At 45.9% G+C, this 15,206-nt stretch overlaps 1 protein-coding gene across 13 annotated transcripts in view; it reads left to right on the top strand.

The window, feature by feature from the left end:
- The window catches only part of DOCK3 (dedicator of cytokinesis 3), a 595,409-nt gene that overhangs the window by 551,388 nt on the left and 28,815 nt on the right, over window positions 1–15,206 (top strand). For 12 of the 13 annotated variants that reach the window (XM_058726773.1, XM_058726766.1, XM_058726768.1 and 9 more), the window contains 6 exons: window positions 1,525–1,610; window positions 4,203–4,229; window positions 4,367–4,462; window positions 8,786–8,846; window positions 9,353–9,446; window positions 11,747–11,895. In XM_058726773.1, coding sequence (XP_058582756.1) covers window positions 1,525–1,610; window positions 4,203–4,229; window positions 4,367–4,462; window positions 8,786–8,846; window positions 9,353–9,446; window positions 11,747–11,895 — 513 coding nt within the window. The remainder of the gene's footprint in view (window positions 1–1,524; window positions 1,611–4,202; window positions 4,230–4,366; window positions 4,463–8,785; window positions 8,847–9,352; window positions 9,447–11,746; window positions 11,896–15,206) is intronic. The other variant, XM_058726765.1, reaches the window with a different exon arrangement.

Raw genomic sequence — 15,206 nt, 5'->3', positions numbered from 1 at the left:
TAAGTTTCTCAAATTCCACATATGAGTGAAAACATATATCTGTCTTTGTCTGACTGAGTTTCTCTTATTTCACTTAGCATACTACCCTCCAGTTCCATCCTCGTTGTTGCAAATGGCAAGATTTCATTCTTTTTCATCACTTAGTAGTATTCCATTGTGTATATAAACCACATTTTCTTTATCCATTCATCACTTGATGGACATTTGGACTCTTTCCATAATTTGGCTATTGTTGATAGCACTGCTATGAATATTAGGGTGCATGTACCCCTATGAATCAGCACGCTGTTTCCTTTGGATAAATTCCCAGTAGTGTTCTTGCTGGGTCATAGTGTAATTCTGTTTTCAATTTTTTGAGGAGCCTCCACACTGTTTTCCAGAGTGGCTGCACCAGTTTGCATTCCCACCAACAGTGCAAGAGAGTTACCCTTTTTCCACATCCTCATCAACATCTGTTGTTTCCTGAGTTGTTAATTTTAGCCACTCTTGAGTGGTGTGAGGTGCCACAATACTACATGAAAAATTTTTAATTTTTTCTTTAATGTTTATTACTTTTGAGAGAGAGAGAGAGACAGTGGGAGCAGAGTAGGGACAGAGAGAAGGAGACACAGAATCCAAAGCAGGCTCCAGGCTCTGAGCTGTCAGCAGAGCCTGATGCAGGGCTCAAACTCACGAGCAGTGGGATCATGACCTGAGCCAACGTCAGACACTCAACCAACTGAGCCACCAGGTGCTCCCAGTACCACATTTTAAAGGCTAATGAGGGGTTTAAAAGACTTTTATCTCACATCACTTATGACTAATTTCTCACCTCAGAGTAAATCCAGTGAGGCTTGTTGGAAGTGCCTGAGCACTGCTGAACACCTTGCAGATCAGTTGGGTAGGAAAAAGTACAGTATTGCTCCTCACGGTTTAAGAATTCAGTAACAAATGCAGGTGCCCCAGTGATGAGGCAGTGGCGAGGCAGCAGCCCCAAGGGCTCTAGGTCCTATGGGGACAAACAGTGGAGCTTTTTATCCTGAAGTAGAATCTCTGAAGGATACACTCATACCTTGCTCAACTCAGAATCATGTCAGTCATTCGAGTTAGGGCTAGCCCTGCTGCAAGCTTCCTTTGTGACTGGCTGACTAGAGGGTAAAGTTCTAACCAAATGTATTTTACTCACACAAATTCTTTTGAGTGTACATTTTTTTAAGAAAGAGAAACACTTGACAAAGACCTCTTTTGTATCCAAAATACTTTTCTTTCCATGGAATCCTTGCCTTTTGACCCTAGACTGGGAAAAGAGTATCTGAGGTGTGTAAGTTCCAACTTTAAACCACTGGAGTGGGGAGCCTTCCTAATCAAGGGGGGCAGAGTGGTTTCTTGGTGCTGTGGATGAGGTCCTGCCTTCCCTCGGATTTATTTGGTACAAGGACAAAATCAGGAAGCAGTTCCCAGCCATTCTCACCTGTGGTAGGAGCTAGATTTCCCAATCTTCCTCTGAGGTCAGCTTGGGTTCATGAAGTCTCTGCTTCCCTCTAGGTGGAGGCTGAGCTGATTGACAAGCTGGACAGCATGGTGTCAGAAGGGAAAGGCGACGAGAGTTACAGAGAGCTCTTCGGCCTGCTGTAAGCTGCTTTAGCCCCAAGCACCCCACACTGGGGGAGGGGGTGAAATGGGCTGATGAGGGGTAGGGGTGCAACCCATGCTGGCTGGGCTTCAGAGGGTGAGTATCAGGAGTGACCTAGATTGTTCCTAGTCAGTAGGACGGTGGCATTATGGCAGCAAGCTCTCAGGGATTGCCATAGTTGACTAAAGAGGTAGAGACAGGCGGTAACTCTGAGCTCTTAGATTTGCTGATAGGAAAAGGGTCTTTATATGTCTTCATAGCATGCACTGTATCCAGTTGGGCACACAGCCCATGGGGACTCTCTGAGGGCTCAGTGCTGGCATTTCTGAGAGGTAAAAAGTTAAATCCTTGCTTCATAAGATGGTACAATCAACTTGAAAAAACACTACCATGGATCTTGTGACTTTAAAAGTTGTGCCCACTCTCCAGGACAGTTTCCCTGTTTGTGAAACAGGGTGTTTGTACTGAGTGATGTCAGGGATTTTCCCAGGTCTACATTCATAGCTCCTGTCTTTTTTTTTTTAACATTTATTTATTTTTGAGACACAGAGAGACAGAGCATGAACAGGGGAGGGTCAGAAAGAGGGAGACACAGAATCTGAAACAGGCTCCAGGCTCTGAGCTGTCAGCACAGAGCCCGATGCGGGGCTCAAACTCACGGACCGCGAGATCAACCTGAGCCAAAGTCGGACGCTTAACCGACTGAGCCACCCAGGCGCCCCTCATAGCTCCTGTCTTGAAATGTTGGAGGCCAAGAGTCTTTGCCACAGGGCTAAGTCCAAAGGAGGGACTCAGGAGAGCCATGATTCCCCCAGATAGATAGTGATGCTGGACATTTTATCTTCCAAAAAAACAAAATCTTTAGACTTTTATAGCTCTAGAGTCCCCTCCCATCTCACTCATTATTTCCAGCTTTAATATTTTCTTTGTTTTCATGCCATTTTGAAGACAAGCCTATAACATATTTTTCCAATAATAATACTGTACATTTGCTTAGAACTTTACAGTGTACAAATGTGTTGATGTTTCTTACTTAATCCTCACAACACACCTGTGAAGTGAGCAGGGCAGAAATTATCTTCATGACTAAAGGTGGTGAAACTGAGATGAGGAAAGTGTTAGCATGCCCTCGGTTGAATGACCTGTGAAAAGCCGATCTGGGGGAGGACTCAGATCTTCCAGTTTCAAGAAGGGGGAATCTTTCTACTATATCCTACCCACTTTGTTCCTTAATGAGTCACACAAAATGTGAATTTATGAAATTTAAGTAAGTATAATTTGTGCAAATGAATCTATACCTTAGTATTTTTCTTTTAGCTAAAGATGTTTCTAACTGTGGAAATAATGCAGAGAAATCTCTTCCTAAGTCACTAACAGATGATTTTACTACAAAGGACAAAGCACACAAATAACTTGCACTTACTAATTACCTGACCAAATAGTGTTTCATAAACTCTTCTAAATCATGTTTGAGGACTGAAAACTTCCGAGAACCATAAAGCAGCATTTCCCAATTTGTGTTTTGGGGAAGTTGCTGGGGGAAAAAAGTAAGTGGTCAGTTCAGAAAAGATTCAATTAAACAAAATTGAGCAGACCTCTATTACAGGACTTAGCAAAGCCTTTAATAGGCAGAAAGATGTGAAATATCTCTGACAGGAGTGTGTAGTGACCAGCATTTCCCAGGCTTGTTTGCTCGCAGAGCACCTTTCTTGGTCCTCCAGGACAGCAGAGCTCTGGAGAATAGTTTGGGAAATACTGACACAGTGGCTTCATCCACACAGCTCAGAGGCCAGAGCAATGGTGTGCCTTCTCTCTCTAGTAATATAGGTCACATGGGAAACCCTCACTTTCCCAGAAGCCTCAGCTCAGGCCATATACTCTGTGTGGGGAAGACTGTCGCCGTCATGGCAGCATTAACAGCAGCCAGGTTGTGAGTGGGAGTACCCAGTGCTGGGCTTTTAGCTGGGCCTGCCACTCCAGGTGACTTTCATGACTTTTAGGGAGTGAGGGACAGTGTAGAAAGGAATCAGGAATGAGACCTGGACCTGGGCTCATCACTAGAGCAAGCAGAAATTCTAGGTCATCATCCTCTAGGAGAGGTCTGTGGGAAGGCAGAGAAGCCAGAGGCTACCCTGAGGTGCCAGGAGCATGGGCTGGCAAATGAGAAAAGGACCTGGGCATTTAGCTCTTGTCTCTGGCAATTTTCACTTGGAAACATCCCCTGACAGTGGAGATGACCAGGTATAACTCCTAGTTTCACTCACTGCCCTTCATACTGGGCCCTCAAGACTAGTCGGAACCTTTTCCTGGTTTACATGAAAAGTTGAGTTTGTATGTTTGCTGAGGATGCCTCTGAGTGGTGATGGAGGTAGTTGGCCAACTGCAAAGCCAGATCCATCCTCAGTGGGCTCTTATTCATCTGCTGTTTTAGAACAAACCTCACAGCATACACCTAAAGGGCTGGGGCTTTAAAACCCCTTCCTCAGTTCATTGGCATCCTTAGGAATTATACAGGAAAATGGAAAATATGCTCATCTGTTCCTGCCAGTTCAGTAATCACCTTGTCTTTGCTTTCTGCTGCATGGAGTAGAACCCAGCTGTTTGGGCCCTACCCCAGGTAAGACTGTAGTGTGGTAAGTCTTCTGTCTCCAGATCCATCACAGGCTCCATGGGCTCTGGGACCTCACTTTTGTGCCCAAGGAAGGCTCATAAATTGTATACTGTGTTTGTTTCCCTCCATCCTCCCACTAATAGCCTACTGGAGAAGGTTGAACAGGAAACATGGCGTGAAACCGGCATTTCCTTTGTGACCTCAGTCACCCGCCTCATGGAACGCCTTCTTGACTACAGGTATCTTCTCAGGCACCTACCTATCTGACCTTTTGTCTGATCAGGATACTTGCCTCAGCAAGGACATCCTCTGACCTTAAAATTGAAACCATGTGGCCTTCAGGGGGAGGACTCTTCTGGTTTGGGTGCCATCATCAGTCATTGGGAATCTAGTGATGGCCAAAGAGAGGGAAAGAGTCCTCTCCCAGGGGTAGGCCAGGGCTTCCTAGGATCCCCCCTGATATGTGAGCACATATATCCAGGAGGCATCCCAGGGACACGCAGGTTTCCATCCAGAAAGGTCACAGCTCAGAGCAATGCAGCGAACAACTGTAGGTCCTTTGTGCTGTGTTCCTGAGAGCCATATGACAGATGGGCGGGGAAATATCACCCGGTACAGAAGTGTGACACAGCAGGACTTCCAGTTGGTTTTTCCAGGCACTGGGGATCCTACTTTTCCATGCCTCCATTCTTTGCCTAAAGTGTTTTTTTCTGTCCCTTGGTCCTGACCGTGAACAGATTAGAGGAAGCAGCCTGTGAGCTCAGAGATCTTTATGCTATGTTTAGTTTGAGAGTTCATATAAAATTAGTTTTTTCATGAAATCTTGCTTTCTGTCATATCACAGCTTTTGAATTACTCCAGATGGGGCAATGAAGCCACCATTGCAGGCTTCATTATTCTCTTAGCAGAGTTCATGTGGTGGCTAAGGGTACCTTTTAGGAGCCTAGAGGGAGGTGATAGGGAATGAGGAATGACAGAGGAAATCCATCCCCAAGCAATAGTTGTCTTCTCTGTGCTACAAGACATGTAAACGCCAAAGGAGAGCACTTCCAACCCATGCATCAGGAAATGAGGGGGTTTAGGCCACCTCCAGTTGCTGCTGAATAGAAGGTACTCCTATGGCAAGACTTCTGCTTTGCAGAAGACTCAGGTGTCCAGTGTACTATCTGGACATGGAAATGGAATTCCTGAGAAATGGGTTCCCATGTTAGGCATCCCCTCTTCCTGTAGCACAGTTGTGCTTGTGCAAGTTTCAGCCCATTTTTCCTGGACCTTAAAAGTTGACAAGTGGCCTTTTGGGGATGCCTTTTAGAATAGTGGACTCCTTTGTTCATGCCATATCCCCAGCCTTTTCTGTACCTGCTATCAGACAGGGAAGAGGGATGCACAAAACTCTATACCTCCCCCGCCCTAAAACATTTACTAAAGGTTAAGCTCTATTCACTGTGGCCTACCAGAAAGAGCCTAAATTAATTTCTTAGCCTAGTTCTAGCTGCCTGTTTGATTTTTGTATCTACCTTGTACAAACAACTCAAACTCATGGCCAAACCCAATTTCATTCTCTTCCATTTCTTGTCTCAATAATGGGTTCATTAATAAACAAAGTTCATGCTCTTTCACATGGCAGCAAAGCCCCTTCATAAACTGGCCTTTGCCTACTCCTCCAGCCCTGTTGCTTGACAGTCCCAGCACCCATGTGCACATGCTAACCTCCTAGTGTTGCTCCCTGTTAACACAAAAGGAAATACCACAATGTTTATCATGGCTCTTATCTGTTAAAAATACACTATGTGCTTTGTGCTTGACAAGCATTATCTCTAATCCCATAAGGAGCTGTGAAGGGTTATCCCTGTTTTTATCAGTGAAGAAACACCAGTGATAGGAAATGCCATTGCTGGGATTTGAACCCACATCTGACTCAAGAGCCATGCCCTATTCTTTCATCCGTGTTGTCTCCACTCACATCCCTTCTCTTCAGGCTTCTCTACATGCTATGTCCTCCCAAGAGTGGCCTTCCTACCAAGCCCCATCAAGGAAGTTTTGCCAGATAAAAGCTTACCTGGATCTCTGTATACACTTCTTTCAAAGCATCAGTCACCTTGCATGATTATCATTTGTCACCTTTCTGACTCATTCAATTGAAGAGAGAAGCCTCTTGAGGACAGGGACCTTGTCCTTATCTCCCTGGTCCCAAGTGTACAGTATATATTGACCAATTGGAAGACTGTGCAGGAACCAAAGTAGTCTCTTTTACCCCAGTGCAATTTAGTGCAATAAGAACCTACTAAGAAAATAGTTGACAGATACATATACATTGATTAGGCAAATAATTAATAGGTTATACTCCAGAATGATCTGAACCTAGAGTGTGAGACTCTGTTTTAGACTAGCATGAACCTTAAGTACTCAGAGGAGTACCTCTTCAACTTTTGTGTGAATGATACTCTGTGTCAGATATAAGATGCTCACTGGTGGCAACTGTATTTCTCAGGTTAGGAAGCAGAGCCCCGTGGGGTAGGGGGAGTGGTTCTTAGTGCCCTGGAACATACAGGGACAGGGCTAGGGTTGCCAAGCCCTTGGGACTTTAAGTGTAACCTCCACCTGGAAGAGGAACTGGAGGTTATGGAGCCTTCCTTTCTCAGGCCTCTCCAGTTGCACTAAGGGCTGCCTGGGCCCTGGTCTAGGTCACCACAAGCCCAGTGCTCACAACCGGTTGCTTCAGAAGCCTCTTTAGGAGGGTCTTCCCTGTTCGTCCTCCAGAGAAAGAACAGGGGAAAGCAATGGCTGCACCCAAGTCAGAGGCTTTAAAAGGTGTCCTCTATGTTGAGTAGCCACACAGAAGTGATGCACAGCCACACAGAAGAGAAGAGGCAGCTGTTAGTAGTGCATGGGAGAGGTGGTCATAGAGCACAAAGGTGTAGGGAATGCCCCTGCCATCACAGGGTTGAGGACAATACTTTCCTGTTTAATTGACTTGGCAATGAAGTTCTAGTTATAGCCAAACAGAAGGTGATGCCTGGTAAGTGTTTCAGATGCTTTCTAGAAAAAACAAAACAAACAAAAACAAAAAAAACATTAAATGCCAAAGTAGCTAGTTGAGACCTCACTACTCTCTATCCGCCAACTTATTGGAGAGACAGATGCTTCCTGCCACTTTCTATGTTGCTTGTAACTAACTAGTTGGCCATCTGGTCCACCTCTTAAAAAGTCACAGCACTTTCCTGTCCCTACTAGCACTAAAAGGTTCTGCAGTAGCCTGTTAAGGACCCCCATGTCTGACTACAGAGGAACCAAATGCCATATGGCAGTTAGGGAACCAAAAAAGGAGGACGACCTTGGTTTCAAATCCCACAGAGCTGCCACTTCTGATAGTAGCCCTCCATAGAAGGGAGGACACTTGGCTTTGCAGAATATCATGAGAGTTGTGTGGATTTTTCAGTATTCCTTTCTTTCAAAGAAGTTATCCCTTTGTGAGCTGGATTGCAGCTGGGAAGGCGGGAATAACTAACTTTGTCACATTATCACCCAGAGGTTCAGTGACTTGGACTAAGGCTCCTGACTCCCAACTGTGATGTTTCTCACTGGGCCCCATGCCTGTTAGTAGAGCAAAGTCAAGATACTCTCTCCACCTGATCTTAGTGGTCCATAAACCCACTTATGCTGCCTTTCCCTAACACACAGCTACACAAGGAACTGTATCTATATGCCAGGGCACTGTAGAGTGCCATAGAAGGAGACACAGCAAACAGATGGAACTCTGGCTGGCTGTGTGTAGAGGAGGCTTCTGGCGAGATTCACCATTCTGGTTCTCCTTCTCCTTTGTCTCCTTGTGCCAAGCCTCTGCTACTTCCAGAGGAGCTTGGTTTTGACCAGTCCTCCTCTCTCCCTAGGGAAGGATCCATTCTCAGTGTTCCTGTTGTTCTGTGTCTCACAGACCAGCCTTGACCCCTCTTACACCCAACCCTGCTCTGATCAGCATGAATGTAACTCAGCCCTGGGTGAAGCTACCCCTAAATCAGAAAGAAACTTTAAACCTGCTGCTTCTACTTAGTACACAGGAAGGAAACCATAGGGAGAAAAGCCAGTAAGATGGTTAACATGGTGGCCATGCCACGGTTGCTGTAACCACAGGGTCTTGAAGCTAGGTCTCTGGAGTGGAGCATATTGGCTTCTGTTGAACGCTGACCTACAAAATGAAACTTTCCCTGTAAGAAAAGCTCTGTGCCTCTCCTTCTGGGGACTTGAGGATTTGACGTTTATCTTTACTGATACACTCTTCTGTGCTGAGGATATTGGTACTACCCTAATGTACCATCTGGGCTCTACAGTCTGCCACCAGAATGAGAGGTTCAGTTGAACAGAGATCTCTGAACCCTAGGAGTGGGTCCAAACCTCAGAGGGAGCTCACTGTATAGCCCCCACCTGTGGAAGCATTTTCTGTTGGAGAGCATCTTAATTTAGGGTTTAGTTATACTAATGCCTCTGTGACACTGCAGTTCTATGCATTGTTCCAGAGCCACCACTTCATGCCATGGGACATTCATCTGTGCTTTCCTTTCCAGGGACTGCATGAAAGGAGAGGAAACAGAGAATAAGAAGATTGGCTGCACTGTTAACCTGATGGTGAGAAGACATGGGCCCCTCCTCCTATCTGCCCAGCGGAATAGCTTCTGGCCTGCACTGTGACAGGCTTGGCCATTCTACTGTGGCTGCAAGCCTAAGGACTTGAGTCAGGATATCAGCTCTGTCCCTAATATCTCAGAGACCTGCACCTCACCAGTCACATTTTCACTTGAGAAAGGAATGTTCTCCTTGGACAGAACTCTACCCTTGGCCTCTTAACAAGGTCCAGTCAACCCTGAAATACCCTAATTCCCAGTCTGCCTTGGCACTCCTCCTCTTTCTCAATATTTGGACTCCTGCAGATCTGCCATTCGTTCCACCATACCTGGGGAGCAGTTGTGCCTTCTGGCTGATCCTTTCTCTTGCTGGTGCTGTCTGTGTCCATGGCCTGCCCTCCTCCTGTCCAGTACACCCAGGGCTTTGGCCAGCTGCCTGGAGCTCAGGTATGGCCTCCATAGGTGGAAACCTCTCTCATCTTTATGCGTATTTCCTTTTCTCTCTCACAGAACTTTTACAAATCTGAGATTAACAAAGAAGAGATGTATATCCGCTATATCCATAAGCTTTGTGACATGCATTTGCAGGCTGAAAACTACACAGGTGAGTAGAAGGGGGACCCAACCATGTCTCCCTGTGAGGACAGACTGGACAGGTATGCACAGCTAGCAGAGAAAGGCTCTGAGCTGGTGCCTGACAGATCTTAGTGGAGTGTTGGGGCTTATGTTGCCCCCTCACTTCATTCTTTCCCTCAAATCCTTTGTCACATATGGCAGAAAGAAAGCAGGCATAAATTCCACTTGTGCCTTCATGCCATGTCCTCTGCTGTCTGAGGCTGTTCTGCTCTCTCCTTGCCTCCTGTCCATCCCCTCTGAGGCCTCAAGGGTAACCTCCAAATTCTCATGCACTAGGTTCAGAGCATCCTGAGCTCACTGTCCCTCTCTAAGAGCAGAGCCTTCTTGACCTTGAAAACCTTCACAGCCAGAGCTACATGAGGCCATAACACTGAAATATCTGCCTAACTTCTGAACTTGCTAGCAGAACTGCTTTGCAGTCTAGGCTCTTCCCCGCAAAATGCACAGCAGCCCCACTTTGATTTTCCAATAGAAAGTATTGAGAGTGTTCATCTGGCTTTCTGACGGACCATATAGGGCCCCTTTCTACAATTTATTACTAAGGCCCTTTCTAATAGAACAAATTTAAAAGCATTTCAGCCTGCCTGTCACACTGTTTACTGAGTACCACTCAGTCAGGAGGGTATGTGCATGCATGTATCTCCTGACTGATCACTTGGTGCCATAGCTTCCCCAAAATAGCCACCTTCTTCACTGTGGTGGCCAGCCACTACATCCTAGCTCTTGAGCCATAGGACTTGAATTTGTGTGACAAACCATGAAATTCAAGCTATTCTTATCCACAAACATTACTAGAATTAGATGGGTTTGTAGAAACACAGAACCCTCCTTCCTTATTTCTAGATGTAAGGGATTGTTTGGCATAGATTCCACCTTTTCTGACCACATAAGTTAACAAGAATTAAATCTGAAATGACTAGACTGAATCTGCCATTCTCTCCGTCTACTTCCACCCATGATTGCAGCAAGCCTCTGAGAAGACAATAGACTTTGATAAATTCCATATAATATAGAGGCATTTACTAAATTCCTAGAGGTCTGGGCCATGACTGAGAGGTGGGGTCAGGGATTTGGACAGACAGAGAGGGTGCTAAGCCTTGTCTCTGGCAGCCTCAGGAATAACATCTGAAAAGGATATGATCAGAAAAGAAAAAAATTTCACCTGGTTTCCTAAATTCCAAAGGGAGCCCTTGAGTGCCTCAGGAGCTTGTTCCCCAGAAATAAAAGACTTCCCATCTGGATCCAGTAAGGAGGCATGTGCATCCCTGGGCAGGAAGGTCCAGTGACCAGAGCACAGGCAGAGAGGCAAGGATAAGGATGAGGAAGAGCCTGGGGAGTGGCTGCAGGCAGGTGTGTTTGGCTAAAACTGGAAGTGGGTCACGGAATAGTTAGAAATGAGATTCTTCACAGTTATTGGTAGCGGACTTGAGTAGGGCCTTGAAGGCCAGACAAAAGCTAGAGCTAATTACCTTACCACTAGGAGATGCCCACCAAAAATGACCAAATAGAACAGGAAAGAGCAGACTGTATAATGAGGACCCTGATCAGTGGCTGTAATTAAGTGTGACTCATGCCTTAGAATTTAGGGCCACAGTATTTAGTTGTTCTTGTTTTATATAACTTTCTTGAACAGTTCCACATGTAGGGTAAAGTGTCACTAGGCCTCTGCCCTGAGTTCAGCATCAACTTTGAGCTCCTCCAGGAATGGAGCTTCTGGCTACAGGCCCATCACACACTTACCACCATTTACACGTCTCTCTGGTCCTTGTAGAAACAGTAGAGACGAAGGCCATGCTAAGGTCAGAAAATGTTACTGTAGGCACTGGGGCTGGCTTAGGGAGGGCTGAGAGAAGACTTGATCAGTGCCCTCCTGCAAGAGCCAGTTCTGAGAAGGTTGGAAAGGAAGCTGTAATACATTGACTAAAAAGGAACCCAAGAATTGTCTCTGACATGTCTGTGTCTCCCAAAGCAAGGTAACTTGTGCACAAATTCTCAGGTAGCTCGGTCATACTTCATCTGGAGCCCAGTATTGATAATTAGGCTATGAGAGGAAGTTGTCTACCAGGATCCTTGACTCCTTAATGCTATGGGCAAAGGTTATTGGCTGGCTGGGCAGCCCCTCTATGTAACCTTTGGTATCCAGTTTCCCTGACCTGGGCTGCACATGCCCTATCCTAGCAGAGTGCTTGGGCTAGTCCCCTGGCACCAGACTCCCCCTGGACCCCTGAGGAGAAGTCCCTGGGTCTCCATATTGCCTGTTCCCCACAGAGGCCGCATTCACTCTGCTCCTCTACTGTGAGCTGCTGCAGTGGGAAGAACGGCCACTTCGGGAATTCCTCCACTACCCATCCCAGACAGAGTGGCAGCGGAAAGAGGGACTGTGCCGCAAGATCATCCACTACTTCAACAAAGGCAAGGTAGGTGTCATTAGGCAAGCTGTTCAGCTCTTTGGGTTCTACAATAATGCATGCCATCTAGGCATGCTGCAGAGGGTGGTGTGGGGGCGATAAGTGGGTGGATGTCCATGTATGTGCATCAGCTTTGGAGGCAGCATGATTTTCTCTGGGGAAAAAAATATATAACAGTTTAATTCTGTGGTTTGGAAACCAATTCCAGATTGAGGGTATGAGACAGCCCCACAGAGCACCCTTGCATGTCTATAAATGCTGATGCTCCTATAGCAGGAGCTTCTGCCCCTCCCCTTACATTTATTAGATTACATAGAGAATTAATGTTGATTTTCTAATCTGCCATAGAACATATGAGCTATAAAAACGAATGGATTTTAACCTTAGTCAAAGGAGGCCTGTCCTGCCTCTTACTAGTACATGTACTTATCTTGGATTTCCCTTCATCACAGCACAGACTAGACTTCTATCATCGGGATTCTTCCCCATCAGGCTTGAATCTGTAGGATTGGCAGGCAGTGTCAGCATTGGTTTAGGCCTCCTTGGTGCTTCCCAGCCATCCTGCTTCTATCTCTCAGCAGGCTCCTTATGGGGCTTTCTGACCACCTACAGTTGGTTGTGGCCCATACACTGAAAAGGCTGGGGTTGTGTGACTTGTTGATGCTGTTTGCTCATTATTCAGCTTTGATCATTGCTTTAAAAACCTGAATTTGGGGTGCCTGGGTGGCTCAGTTGGTTAAGCATCTGACTTCGGTTCAGGTCATGATCTCACAGTTCATGGGTTCATGTCCCACATCAGGCTCTGTACTGACAGCTAAGAGCCTGGAGCCTGGTTTAGATTCTGTGTCTCCCTCTCTCTCTGCCCCTCCCCTGCTCACACTCTGTCTCTCTCTGTCTCTCAAAAATGAATAAACGTTAAACAATTTTTTTAAAGGCTGAATTTAAGGAGCGCCTGGGTGGTTCAGTTGGTTAAGTGTCCAACTTCAGCTTAGGTCATGATCTCACAGTTCGTGAGTTCAAGCCCCACGTTGGGCTCTGTGCTGACAGCTCAGAGCCTGGAGCTTGCTTCAGATTCTGTGTCTCCCTCTCTCTCTGCCCCTTCCCCTCTCATGCTCTGTGTCTCTCTCTCTCCTTCTCATAAATAAACATTTAAAAAATTATTTTATTTTATTTTATTTTACTTTTTAATTTTATTTTTTATTTTTTAAAATTTACATCCAAATTAGTTATCATATAGCAAAACAATGATTTCAGGAATAGATTCCTTAATACCCCTTACCCATTTAGGAAATTGGGTTTTTTTAATGTATTTATTCATCATAAAAAAGAAAGATTTAAACATTAATGGCTTTTGCTCATAAATCAGAAAACATTCATCAGTTTTATATAACATAGGAAACATCTTTGTCAAAAGCATTCACCCATGCAGGAACCTTTCCAGAATCTCAGGAGCTCTTGTGTAACCTAGCCTGGAAAGGGAGCCCATGCTCAGCATTCGGGCAGCCACGTGTGACTGATCCATAGTGCCAGCCCAAAGCCTCCTCTTGTTGCTGGTCCAGGGCTGGACTTAAAGCCCCACACCACTATACTTTCAAGCCTGCCTTTCTGGCACCCAGCCCACCTGGAACTGTCATCTACCCACATCCCCAGCAAGCCCTGCCAGCTCAGGAGTGGAATGATCATGGTGTGAGTGTGCATAAGTGCTTTTAGTGTATTAGTTCTCTTTGCTTTCCGTGGGCACAGAGTACACAGTGGAGAGTTGTCTTGTTCTGACAGAGCCTACCAGTGGGACATGGGAGCATTAATCGTTCCCCTCTTCACTAAACACTACAGTAGTGTTTAGAAAAGCAGGTTTAAAGCTTAGTATGGATGAAAGAATGAAATGCAAAACCTGCTTGAGTATCATAGATGAACAGATTTGGGGGAAGGACTGGAAGGCTCCGTAGGCCACCTTCTTGAGGATTTCGCACTCATTCTAGTAACCCTGTTTTTTCTGTGAATTTCTGGAGGAGCAAGTTCTGTGCTGAGTGCAGAGCCCTTTCATAAGCTCATCCTCAAAGAGATATTTATCACATTCTTGAGTTAATATAGAGGGTCCAACTTATGTGTTTCTGTGCCTCAGTACCCCCGTAGAACCAGTGGATAGGGCTAACCAGCTCTTTAAAGCATTCAAGTTATTATTATTATTATCATTATTACTATTACTATTGGCTCCAGAAAAGCAAAATCAGGCTGCTGCAGAAAAAGTGTTCCTGTAGGGTTCTTGGTGTCCAGAGAAAAGCTGCCTTGACAGCAGGAGGAGGGCAAAAAAGAAGACTCTAGGGATGGGCAGGTAAAGGGGTTATAGCCCTCAGCATTCCCAGCACACCCTGCCTCACAAGCCAGGCCCTCTACTTTTCTTCCACACTCTCCCAGCCTCTCTGTTATATGCTTTATACAGATAACCTGACTTCCTTTGGTCCTGTGTTTATTTCCTGAGCACCCAGAAGGACTGAGTCAGAAGTTCAACTCATGGCCATACTCTAACCCTGGGCCATTCCCTTCAGTGATGAGAGCCTGGAGCCTGCCCCAAGCTGGACTGAGTTCCAGTCCACAGAGGGTCAGCACTCCCAGGCCAGACAAGGAGAAAGGAAAGAAGTAACGTTGAAAAGAAGGAAGGAGAGGCTCAAAAATGAGAGTTGGTCCTCCATCGCAGGGCAGAGGGAGCAGACAGGAAGGAAAGCTAGCAGAGGGCTCTGACACCTATTTATCTGGCATACAGACCATTAAGACTAGAGCAGCCTTCTCTGTGGGGCTGGGCTTGGGCTCTCCTGACTGAGAGTTGCTATTGCCCACACTCCTCTGAAGAAACGATGAATCCGTTGCTTCTAATATGTTGTGTGTAAACAGAAGTACAGGGGCGCCTGGGTGGCTCAGTCGGTTAAGCGTCCAACTTCGGCTCAGGTCATGATCTTGTGGTCCGTGAGTTCAAGCCCCGCGTCGGGTTCTGTGCTGACTGCTCAGAGCCTGGAGCCTGTTTCGGATTCTGTGTCTCCCTCTCTCTGACCCTCCCCCGTTCATGCTCTGTCTCTCTCTGTCTCAAAAAATAAATAAACATTAAAAAAAATTAAAAAAAAAAAAAAAAAAGAAGAAGTACAAAGACCACCAGTCTGAGTCCTGGGCCTTTGCCTTCCTTTTCACTTTGATTAGAATGAGCCCTAAGTGAGTGTAGCTTTGGGGTCATCCCTGTCAAAGGGGCCACAAGGATGTGTAAAAGCACCCATCTTGCCAGAGCTGGTAGAAATAATTGGATTTCAGACATTGGTAAGAAGTTTTGGAGT

Source organism: Neofelis nebulosa, chromosome 4 (assembly GCF_028018385.1).
Source record: "Neofelis nebulosa isolate mNeoNeb1 chromosome 4, mNeoNeb1.pri, whole genome shotgun sequence".
Taxonomy (NCBI): domain Eukaryota; kingdom Metazoa; phylum Chordata; class Mammalia; order Carnivora; family Felidae; genus Neofelis; species Neofelis nebulosa.
The sequence above is the reverse complement of the archived record's forward strand: the minus strand, read 5'-3'. Positions and strand labels throughout refer to the sequence as shown.